The sequence below is a fragment of the Lepisosteus platostomus genome, chromosome 9 (assembly GCF_059453375.1).
Source record: "Lepisosteus platostomus isolate fLepPlt1 chromosome 9, fLepPlt1.hap1, whole genome shotgun sequence".
Lineage (NCBI taxonomy): Eukaryota > Metazoa > Chordata > Actinopteri > Semionotiformes > Lepisosteidae > Lepisosteus > Lepisosteus platostomus.
This window is the reverse complement of record NC_142619.1, coordinates 55,304,056-55,316,594: the sequence shown is the minus strand read 5'-3', so window position 1 is coordinate 55,316,594 and position 12,539 is coordinate 55,304,056. Positions and strand designations below refer to the sequence as shown.

General features: G+C 37.6%; 1 protein-coding gene across 25 annotated transcripts in view; it reads right to left on the bottom strand.

Moving 5' to 3' along the window:
- plekha5 (pleckstrin homology domain containing A5) overlaps window positions 1–12,539 on the bottom strand; it is a 172,190-nt gene that overhangs the window by 32,152 nt on the left and 127,499 nt on the right. For 17 of the 25 annotated variants that reach the window (XM_088645674.1, XM_088645691.1, XM_088645677.1 and 14 more), the window contains 3 exons: window positions 9,425–9,525; window positions 5,481–5,596; window positions 2,628–3,125 (listed from right to left, as the gene is read on the bottom strand). In XM_088645674.1, the coding sequence (XP_088501800.1) occupies window positions 2,628–3,125; window positions 5,481–5,596; window positions 9,425–9,525 (715 nt within the window). The remainder of the gene's footprint in view (window positions 1–2,627; window positions 3,126–5,480; window positions 5,597–9,424; window positions 9,526–12,539) is intronic. The other 8 variants (XM_088645673.1, XM_088645698.1, XM_088645694.1 and 5 more) reach the window with 1 other exon arrangement.

Sequence of the window (12,539 nt, the reverse complement as noted above, 5' to 3'; positions counted from 1 at the left end):
GCAGGAACTGAACCCTTATAGTCTGGAAGACGGAAAACTATGAGGGGACCCGATACAAGTGTTCAAAATCCTCAAAGGCACAGACAAATTCAACACAGCTTTCTTTTGAATGACCAGGGAAACATGAACTAGAGGACACAAATGGAACCACATTTAAGAATGGGAACAGGACGCACTTCTTTACACACTAGGCTGTGGGAATCTGACGAAAGCCAGCCAGCCAGCCATGTTATTAATACCCTGGCCTCTTTCAAGAAACAGCTGGATGAGACCCTTGAATCTTTTAACCATCAACACCTAAACTGGCCACATGGGACTGAATAGCCTTCATCTGTTTGTAACTTGTGTTTTTTTTATAATGTGTGTTAATATTAACTTAATTTCCAATTAAGTCTAAAACCTAATCAATGAGATTTAGAGCATAAAGCAGATCTTTTGACTGTGATTTATCCTTCCAAGTCTACTCTTCTAACAATTACTGACTTATTTGATATCTGAGCCCTAGTGGAAACTGAAAACAAGAGACGCCAATAGAATTAACCTATTAATTTCAATGAAAGAATCTGCAAACCTTCTTTCCAGGTAATAAGGTGAGTGACAAACAATACAAGGGTTAAAAGAGTAAAATGAAAGCAATAGGGAATCAGCGTAGAACAAATTCATTAAATCACATTTTGCAAACTATATATATATAATAATACAGTTAGGACAAGGTTGACTTTGTCTTTGCCCTGAAACCCTCATAAATATCAGCTCAGTAATGCTAAAGTAACTGTCAAGTTGTGTAGGTTAGACTCACTCTTGTTTGATTTATTTAAATATACTGTATTCACAAAAAATAAAAACAACATCAATCATACTGGCATTGAGCAGACCTTTTGTCTTTGGGTACCATCTGAAATAACATTTTGACTTTGCTGTGCAAGATGAGAAATGACATCTGGATTCACAAGTGTTCTAACCATGTTCCCTAAAAATAGCCTTTTCATTCCCCTCCCATGTCAAAGAGAACCATTATCCCTCTCCTGACCAGATCAATTTATGAGGCCTCTGCTTAAATGTACTTTGTAAGGGCAGGAGAGAGTAGTTAGGGTATTCATGCACAGGAATGACATGGGGGCTTGTTTAAATTACACTGGAACAAATTATGCCTAGCAAAAACATAATGCATTTGGCGTTTTTTATTACCCATAACAAATATTGCTTTAATAGAAGCAATCCATAAAAAACAATGATTTTGCTATAAAACACAGCAGAATTGCCCTATGCAATTATAAATGTTATCCAGTGCCTTCCATAATGACACTGCAGCGTACTGCTGGAGTTGGAGCCAAACCCTCAGGAGATGGGGGTAAATTAATCTCTGCAAGCCAGCACCAAGTACACAGCACACAACAGGGCGATCGCAAATAAAATGGGAGTATTTCAAAGGGATTTTTCTTAGCAAATGTTACCTGCATGAACTTTCGTTATTTTTTTCCCACATAATATGGCACTTATTTAATTACTTAATTAACACAAACTGCATTTTGTTAAGCGTGACCGATAAGAAATTTAATTAATGCAGATTCTACGACTTAAGAAAAATAAAACTGAAAGAATGGCCTCTAAAGACTCATGCCTTCCATTCACTCATAAAAAGGAACTCTGTGTTTTATAACTAGGATGAAGTGATAAAATCCATGGTCTGTCTTTTTAAGAAGACACTTTAAGAACATATCTTTTGGATTTGGTTCGACGACATAGCCTTTTCTGTTCATGAATGGCATATTTCAAGAACAACGTTCAAAAGCTACGTTCTCAATAAATGGCTTCCAGTTAACAAAATGTTTCAAATTTGACACCATTCACCTACAGCATAAATCGACGTGTACAAAACACAAATCACTAATGCCTTGTCTGCAAGTTTTACAATAGTCATAAAATGCTAACAGGTCCAAACTTTGAAAAGCAGCAACTGAGCCCAAACAAAACCAAGACAAAGAATATGCTGAAGCTGTTGATGCTGATGAATATGTGCCGCTTTATAAAGGACTGTTTCCAATCATATGAAGAAGGTTTTCCTTTCTGTCACTTGACCCAGTCTGTCCACAAACAATTTCAATGGAGACAATGTCAATTTAGAGAAACATGAGGGCAGCATGGTGGTTAGTGTTTCTGCCTCGTAACTCTGAGGTCTGAGGTTCGATTCCAGCCAGGGGCACCATTTCTATGGATTTTGTCTCCCTTTGGCTGTGTAGGTTTTCACTGGGTGATCCAGTTTCCTCCCACAGCAGGAAGACATGATGTCTAGGTCACTTGGCTACCGTGCCCCTAGATTACAGTACGCATCAATGAAAACATAAAATGAATATACAGTTATAATATATTCTATTCTAATATATTCATCCAGGTGGATGCTGCACATTCGTGGCGGTGGAGGGGAGACCCCATTACCTGTAAAGCGCTTTGAGTGGAGTGTCCAGAAAAGTGCTATATAAATGTAAGCAATTATTATTATTATAATATTCCCTATGCTTGCTGGATAGAGATGCTTTGCACTGGGTATCCATCAGCTCTCAAAAGGCTGTTAAAGACAAAATGTTAAGAGGTCACAGTATTTATCACAACTGCCAGAGCCACCTCACCTTCTGGTCTCATCCTCTTGTCCCCGGACTCTCTGGGTCCTCACCCACTGCTCCAGCTGCTGCATGGAGTTTGTCCTCTGGATGGTCCGCTCTGGCTCGTGGTGCAGGTGCTGACTCCTCTGGCCCGGCGCGTTCCCCATCTCGCCTGGGCTTATGTTTCCCGCGCGCTCTCCTGCCCCGTTGACCTGGACGGGCTTGTACTGCCCCGCCTGTATCAAGCCCGCCGGCGGGTTTTCGGCCTCCCGCGTCACCGCGGCGGTCACGGCCGCCGCCACCGCTGGCTGCAGCTTGATACTGTTAATCTTCGTCAGGGGCCTCTCGATTCCGTCCTTCTGGAAGCCGTATTTCTCCGCGTCCTTCTGCTTCTTTTCCTCGAACCTGCCCACTTCCCGGTTGCGCTCGTTGTTCTGAACTTCGGGCCTGGTGAGCACGCGGTGGTTCACAATGTTGTTCACCTCCGGAGGAATGCGGTGCTCTACTTTCGGCTTTTCCAGTCTGCTGGGATGGAAAAAAAACACCCCAAACAATTCAAGGATTGCTACGTTCTGCATAATAAAACTTAATTGGCACAGTCAGAGAAGGTCTTCTAAGCTAAAACAACAAAGCCACAAAAAACAGGCACGAAAAACAAGCAAAAACTTGACACCGTGCCCTCTACCATAATCTGGACCTTCAGAGCTCGTCTCAGTAAAATTCCAGCCTCCAAACATAAAATGGAGCCATATGCATCTAACACAGCACACGACTTGACCATAAGATCAGTGCATATCAGTAAAAAGGGGCAGGAAACAGAATTCAAATCATAACTGATGTACTGTACGAGGGCTTGAATAAAAAGAATAAACAGAATAAAAAGATATGCAGTAAGCTACAAAATGAGATAAAGAAGAAAACGCACATCACATAAGCTTTTCTTTATAGACACTTTGCAGCTTCTGAGCCAGGATGTTTGGCTGCTGATATCAAATTGTTGAATGCCAAAACACGTCAAGCATTGTACATTCTGATCATGGCTACTTAAATCGATCAACTAAAGCCTAGTTTGCTGTTCAACCACTGTGATTAAAAAGCCAATTACATGCGTTAGATTTCTGGAGGAAAGTAACTAAGGCTTTCCCTGCTCATGTCCTACCTTGTTTTTCTTAGCTCATTTTAAGGTGCATTATATTTAAGTGCCTGCCCCCGTGGCTCAGTTTATGAGAGCACTTCAGAGCATGAGACTCCGGTGAGAACAGCAGAGTGGCAAAATGAATGTGTTTTCTGCTCCTGCATTTGCACTGCAAATGAGTTCAACTTTACATTTTGGTTTCTGGAGCTATTCATAGAGAATAAAACATAAATGCAACATTAACTTGACTGGGACAGCCACATTCTTTTTTTTTTATACTGACCAATTGAAATATTTTTAGCTGCTACCATAACATTAGTGTGGTGTGTACTGTTCGATTTGAAGCTGAGACAAAGATACAATAATCCTCAAGAGATCAGGGTTTCTAACAATATAAAGAATGATGTCCTTTTCTTGTTCTGTTGCTTGAACCAACCTATCCACAAACAATTTCAATGGAGACAACATCAATTTCCTGGAAAAAAATAAAATAAAGGCAGTACTATAGTGCTGTGGTTAGCACTGCTGCCACAACTCCTGGGTTCTGGATTCTACTCCTGTCTAAGGGCACCTCTAGAGTTTGCATGTTCACATGGTTGATGTGCAAGTTTTTGCTGGGTGCTCTTTTCTCCTTCCACAATTCAAAGAGATGCAGCGTATTTAAACTGTCCCCTGTATGCGTATGAGTCCTGCGATGGACTATACTAGGTTCAATGGCAAAAACGCCCTTTTGCTCACAAAATTCAAATCTTTCATTTTGGTAGCCGCTACACACAGGGACTCGAAGCTTGTCAGGAATTAATCACATCATGGCCTTCACCTCAAGAATTCCGCACAAAATTGTAGCAATCCTTTACACACCAGTTTGGCACCTGCTTAAAAAACACCCCCCCACCAACGCTAGTTACTCTTTTAACAAGTTCTGTCAATTAATTCCCAATTTTGTGGGTATCCTTCCAGTAACAATATAATTAACATGTCCAACTGAGGGATCTGATTAATCCAAGATGAGTTCATTTTCGAAATTCAAAGTACCTCCAGTTTAGGATTTGCTGTACCAATCAAACTGAAACCCTGGCAGATTTCATCCCACTAAAACCAGGTTAAAACTTGCACAGCATGTGTCACAGCAACAGGTTTTAAGTCTAAAATGGATATTGACCTTCTTAGTAAAACATGCCTCATAAAACAAACTGCTTTTATTCAAGAACTGCTTGGCCAGTGAATTCCAAACTGTAGAGACAATGCAACAGTAATAAGTATTTTATTACTTTTTGTTCTTTTGTTCATACGTGCTGTATATACAAATACAGATATACTGTATCAGCTGCTTCTATTCGTCAATGAACTCTTAAGTTGGTATGCAGAATTGTTTTGACAACACAAACATTTTTTTTTCCCAGAAAATTCAGACTGCCTCTCTAATGCCCACACTAGGTCAAAGCCCCTTGGTGAAATAAGGCCCATAACTGCTCCTGTATAAAAAACTGTTTGGCCAATTAACTCTGCAATTCAATTTTATCTTAATACTGAGTTTGAAACACTCATATGCTCAGGGACCTAAACTGACTTTGACATTAATTCTTTGTGCACCAAAAGGGTACACAAAAAGAAGGAAAAAAAGGACTGTTACAGGATTTCTAGATGCTTAGGTAGGCACTATCACTCATTTTTGGACAGCCATACGCCTATTTGGAGAGGTCAATAACTCCGTTCCTTGTATAAAAGCCTTCTTCTGAATTTACCTCTTGATTGGGTCTGTGTGCACAAGAGCTGCGTCTGTCATCACTTTCATCCACGACTCCATTTCTTTGGCTGTATCAGTGCAGAAGTAATAGGTCCGCATGTTTGGATGTGTTGCCTGGTTGAAATAAAAGGATCAATGCATAGGAAGTTGGTTCCTGAAAAGGAAAGTGATAAAAACTAGATTAAACCACATAAAAAAAGACTTATTTCCAATTAAATTAAAATAGATCAGTTAGAAATCAAATTATTTAAAATGAGAATTATTAAAAAGGGTCACCATTTAAAAACTATGTAGTACATTATAGCCCCTGTTACATAGCGAAGTGCTTTCTTTTTACCAGTTATTTTTAATGTTCATATTATAGCTCATCTCTTAATTCTAATTTGGATGCTGTAATGATATTGATCTGAAATAAAGTGAAAGGTGTCCCTTCACTTGTCCAAAAATAAATATTTAGTACAACCTGTCCTAATGTAAGGATTTCTATTTCTCTCTAGAATTCTGCAAAGAGAGTAATGCACAGTACCATAAAAGAACAGAGGTCACATGATAAAATATCATAAAGGCAAATTACAGTGGGAAAAATAAAGAGCTACACTGTTACAATGTGACCTATAACGGTGCAGAACAGGTCGTAACTCTCAGGTTATATTTCCTGAAATGTACTGGATTTCAGTGTTCCGGGTATACAATATGCCACGTGACAAACTACAAATCTTTTCTCTGTTAAAACCTAAAGCAGTGCAGAGTGAGAAAATGTCCAATACAAAGCAGAAAAAGACACGAATGTTGCCGATTCCACATTGCACGGCTGGCCAAAAGTTGTGAGCAGAGAAATAAACAAGCTCTTAGGAAATCAGGCGGATTATAGAGAAACATATCACACTAATATCCAATTGGTGCTTAGTTAAAAGAGTTTAGTGCAATCATGTTTCAGACACCTGTTAAATAGAATTACTAAATAAATGGAGACAGCAATGCGAAGTAACTCTTAACGCTATGGAACTGTAACTGAAAACTTATGGGTTCAAACAACAACTACCATGCTCTTGAGCAACCTTGCAACTTCACTTCACTTAGGAAGAGAACAGAGAAAATGCCCTGCTATACAAATAGGTACAAATATAAAGAGAGTCAGATTGGATTAAATTTATCAGTCAAACATAATAATACAGACGTGTGCTGCCTTAATGAATTTTTTCGAATGAAAACAGTTCATACAGTAATTAAAGCTTTACATACACTTTACTGCTTTTTAAGCATGAATCATTTTGACACATTTTATGTATCCATTACACTAAACTTTCAGTCCCCCCCATTACCATCTAAGCAGATTGCTACAAAGTGTGCTCCACCTACGGGAACTCATAACATTGCTTTGTATTACTTATCAAATGAAAACAGCTCATAATTAAAATGAGCATCAAAAGAAATTTAACATTTATAGCTGCAACAAATTCAAAAGGTTATTAGGAAAATTAGGTTTTGTCCCAGGTGCAGACATTTTACTGAAAAGACATGACTGGTAAATTATTCATTACGGTGATTAACGTTTGTCATTGACAAGCAGTCTCTACTGTGAAAGCTGCAGGCTAATACCGTGTGTGGCTATCATTGGAAGAACTACAAGCTTTACAACACATGTTTTATATCGGGTTGCAGATGTGCTCTTGTACAATTCTGTAATATACCTTTTATAAAGCCAGGACAAGCATGTGCCTTGTCATACCCACGCAATGCCACACGTCGTTTCAGCTCAATGGGGCTCAAGTCTGGAAATTACGGCATCCACAGTATCACGCACGCATTGTCATTTATCAGCATGGGGACGCGTGGCGTCACCTCGGGGATAAGCGAAAAGGAAGGGCAACAATTCCCGTCCCAGGACTTGATCGATGTAGCGCCATGCAGGCAAGTTACCACCAAACACTTAAAGCGCTGTTCTGCAGCCTCTACACACCCCTGACCAGAACACCACTCCCGGGCCTGCCCGTTGATTTTGGAGAGGAGCCATGTCTTCCGGTCTCCCAGATCGTAGCCTGTCATGGGTGTACTGTGTTTGGCTGCACAGCCTTTACCAGTTTAGAAACTGCTGGCTGTGAACACCCCTGTGAACTGTGAGGAGAGACAGTGATGGTCTTAATGCAACCTCCAACCTACCGACAGCACGGAGGTGCTGTCCTCATGGCAGTTAAGGTATACTGGTTCCTTTCTGTGCTTGACTCATCTGCAATATGATCAATTAAATGCAGGATATTGAAAAGTTTCTAAACTGTAAGCTTTTGGTACTAATAGCTATTTTCTGATTTCCAAAATGCTTTACCTTGTATTGGCTAGAAACGAAACCTGAATCTACTGAATTGAACTTTTTAAGTACTCCTGATCACTGTGAAAGAATGTAAGAAAACCTACAAAATGGATTTATTGTTATTTCGATTTTATTTTTAAACCAAAATTGGGATATAAGGTTCAGTATATGCAAAACTCTCGTATGTCCAATGAATTAATTTTTTCTAAAAGGTTAAAGTGTTCCAGGTCAGGTGCATTTCCTCATAAGTACATTCTTTTTGCAACAACTATAATAAACAAATACCCAATTTAAAAAAGTCATCATTCATGTGACAGCACTTTATGTATAGGTTCACTTAATGCGATTTCGGTATGTGTTCATTTTAGTTTCAATCCCAATAGAAATGTCAATACTAATAACAAATCAAAAACAATACCCATAAAAAGGAAAAGCAACTTCCTAATCATGGACCCCAATAAATGTATTATAACAGGGCTGCATTGTACAAGAATTAACCCAAGATTCGTCTCACTTATTTTTTGTACAGATTCAAAAGCTTCACCCAGCAGTTTCCAAAAAATCTAGTTTATTGGTTGCATACACTAAATGGCATATACACCATGCTAGTCTTTTTGCAACAAAACCAGCTTCAAATGGCATATCAATGTACAAACCTACTGTATCAATTCTATAAACCTGCTGCTGACTGTGCTGAAAATTAAAAGTGTAAAACTGAATAATGCTCAAAATGTACTTCTTAATTTAATCAACATATCCTCTTATTTGACCCGTTCTGTTTTTTTAACAATAAAACCCTAAAATACAATAGAATTTTAATAAACCAAAACAGTGTTACATCACACAATGTTTTCAGAAAAAGAATTTGTATGACTTACCATGTTGTAATGGCATTCAGCCCAGCACACATTTACAATCCCTCAGCAGCATGAAAGACAAAACAAGGCATTGTAAAGAATAAATTTAATATATTTCCACAACTAGTCTAGTTCATGCACGTCTGGAAAACAAATCCAAAACAGCACTTCCCTCATTCACAGCAACGTTCAGTAAAACAAGCAGCACAAAGAAGAACTTGTTATCCTTCCTTTCCTGTTTTGAGCCAATATCAGGACTGAATTTGTATTACTGTACAATCAACAGTACATTGCACACCCCACTCCAAAAGTTATTCATTCTGTGTATTTTATTTCAGAGAAGCTTTTTATGTGACCTAAAAGGCAACTGAGAGGTCTCTAAAAGGACATTTGTTTTTATTCAGAGCTGGAAGCCAAGCACAAAATGTGGTTAGGTGACCTTTACCAGACTCCAAAAAGTCTGCTCTTCCACAATCTACATGTCACTGGCAGAGGATAGGCATGTTTTTGAAGGCTTGCGGATTTTATAATAAAGGTTTAAGTTACCATCTGACATGCTTACACCAGCAAAAACACTTTACATTTTCTTTAAGACTATTTTATTTCAAAGTACAGTGTTTCATATTCCTACAGTATTACTACTTCAGTTCTTAATAGACCCAACACTCATTAACAATAAACATGAATTATACTCAACTGTATAACTGATTAAATCTAATATATATACACAATGCTGCATTACCATTAAACAATTTAAAATATACTGTTTGAACTGACCTTGAATGCATATTTCCTGTTTATGTGGTCATCCACAGAAAGCATAGATATATGAAAACTAGGCAGAAGAATACTTCCAAGGATACCTTCCTCTTTTTCATCTGAAAAAAAAAAATTTTAGTAAACAACGTGTTACATATTAAGCAAAACCTTTATTATCTTTCGGTCCAAGTTACATGTCCATAAAAATGGGATCAATATCTGGCTTTTCTTTTCTCATCTTAACTCTTTAAAATGACATTTATCATACCACAGTAGAAGGGATTATTAGGGACCACACACAAGCTCCCCACACACACATACAAATAAGTACAGTAAATCCTCTAGTGTTTCAGAATCGGTGAAATCAGAAAGCAGACAGACAAGACAGTGCTGCTTTCTATATTGCAAGACCACAACGTCTAAACATGTATTTTGCTAGCAGATATATCCAAGACATGCCTACTTTCACCTGTGCTATATGGAAGGTAAAATATTTAGAGGATTTAAAAAAAAAGTCAAACTACCCTCTGTAATAAAACAGCATCTGATAGGCAGCATTTAATAATACTGCTGTACTCTATTCCAGGAATACTCCACAGTCCATACCTCCTCCTCAAAAAAAAAAAAAAAAAAGGCGAGCAGCACATCACTAATTAGATCAAGCAGCTTAATTGTGTAATTCTCAATTTTATCTTGTAATCCAATTAAATGCCATTCTATACAAAGGAAAGCTCCAACACTACAAGCAAAATGCATTCAAAGCACCAATGTCATTTAGAATGTCAAATACACAGAGTGAAGAAAATATTTCTAAAAAAATAAGAATGTAAGAAAAGTAACAAATGAGAGGAGGAAATTCAGCCCGTCTAGCCCTTTTGGTTGTTAGTACTTAATTGATGTTGGGATCTCATCCAGTTGTTTCTTGAAATAAGCCAGCTTTTCAGACTCATTTCTGGTTTATGTTTCACTGTTGAGTCTAATGAAGTCCAGTGAATAGACTTTGCCTTTATTCTGTGTCTTTACTGGGATCACGTCCCCTCACTGATTAGGAGTTAAAAAAGTTATTTTTTGGATCAAGTAACTCTTCTCTGGATTGATCCCTGAACAGCAAAATGATTAATATATTTAATAAGATGGCAAAAATTGTATCCAATATTTTAAATGAGGATTTACTCATGTATTATATTTTCTTAGTTTAGCATTCCTTCATTTTTTTTTCCCATTTATTACTTTTTTCAGAAGATGACAATGTGCCAAAATAGACTCTTTGGTCAATTTCATAGATGACTTCTTCAAGCTCAGTGTTTCCCATCTCAAATTTATAGTTCATGTTTCCTCAACCTGCACGAAACATTGTGCACTTATCGAATTCATTAAGCTATGTGGCTAAATATACCCTTTACTGTATATATTCATACTAAAATGACAATGACTAATCGAATGCACACACTCAGCTGTCATTCTGTAAAAAAAGTCTAACAAATACTGTATGTGCAGACCTGTTGTTAAACAATTTTCATCTGTATGTGTATGGTATTCCATGCAACTCCTTTTGTATGGGTCCACTATCTTGGTCTCTGGATACCACTCTAAAACGACTACTGTTTCACACTTTTGGTGTGAAAATAGGAACTGAAGCAGTTTTGAATAAAACATTACCCTCACCTCAGCCCTGTTCCTACCAAGACTGTATTAGCTTGAAACAGACTGAAACATGACCAATAGAGAGCAAATGGTACATGGTAATAGTAAGACATTAGTGGACAGACAACGTTCCTACAAGGCAAGAAAGATGGAAGGTTGGTATGGGTAGCCCTGTACATCTAAAAGGACATTCAGGAATGGGAATTTATACCAAACGAAGAGTCTCGGAATATGGGTGATGACTTGTAAAACAACGAGACGGCATGGCAAATCAGATATTCTGAACATTGGAATATGAAATAAGGGATGTATGTGTAAAGGACAAAGCAGTTTTCATAGGAAATTTCAACTTTCCTCACACACGTTGGGGAAAAACCAATAGGAATGCCATCTGAAGAAAAATAAGTTGTATGCCTTTTCAGTAGTGTGGAAAATGGAGGTGAGGAAACTATTAGGGAACTACAACTATAAAACCGTGTGCTTTGAAGTATATTTGGAAACCATGAACAGTTCAAAGAAAGGTGAATAATGTAATAAAAATTACAACAGGCTTATTTAGAAAGAAAGAGACCTCAAGACAAATAGAACAGGATGTGTCAGACAAGGAATCAGTAAAGAATAAGTAGCAACAACTTAAAAATACCCTGCTTGAAGCACAGAATATACACAATATGTCACAAAAGTAAGTCAATCAAATGCTATTAATTCATGGCCCAAATAATTAAAATTAAGAAAAATATAATTACTTAATAAAATTATAAAAAAAAACTAGATCCAGTTAAAGGAACTAACTGCCCATTTTAAAAAGGGATATTAGAAAGTCAAAAAGAAAGAAATATTGCAAATGAGGCTAAAAAAGTTGTCTTCAGTATTGCAAGAGTAGATGAACAGTGAAAGATGAAGCGATGAGAAGGGGAATCATGTGACCTAGCAAAGAGAAACGGTTGATGTATTAAATTAATATTTCACTTAGGTGTTTGCCAAAGCAGAATTCAACAGCATGCCCAGCTGAGGAAAAAAAAAATCATATTAAACAGTATTAGCATACAAGAGGCGGACTGTTACAGGTAGTAGAAGCACAAACAATAAGTTCAGGCTGCGTCAGCATGCTAAGGCTGCAGAAGAACAAGTAACGGTTTATTCCATCCTGAAAAGAGAAGAAAAGAGACAACGTTTCGGCTGTGGAGCCTTTTTCCACACGCCCAAAGTGCAAACAATAAGTCAATTTACAGGACTTTATGGTATTCTACTAATCGCACTTAAAGAAACCAGAGGTGTCATCAGCTGTTCACAAAACTCCTCCAGTAGTCATAAAAGAGTAACAAAATATAAATAATAGACAATTATTAATTATTATTATGTGTAAGGTTAGGGGTGTTTAGTAAAAACTTTTAGTTTATTCAACAGCTACACTAGATGATTGTCTATACTTAAATACCGTATGATACTTGGGACATTTAATAAGCATTCAAAAAAGGGTAGGTCAGAG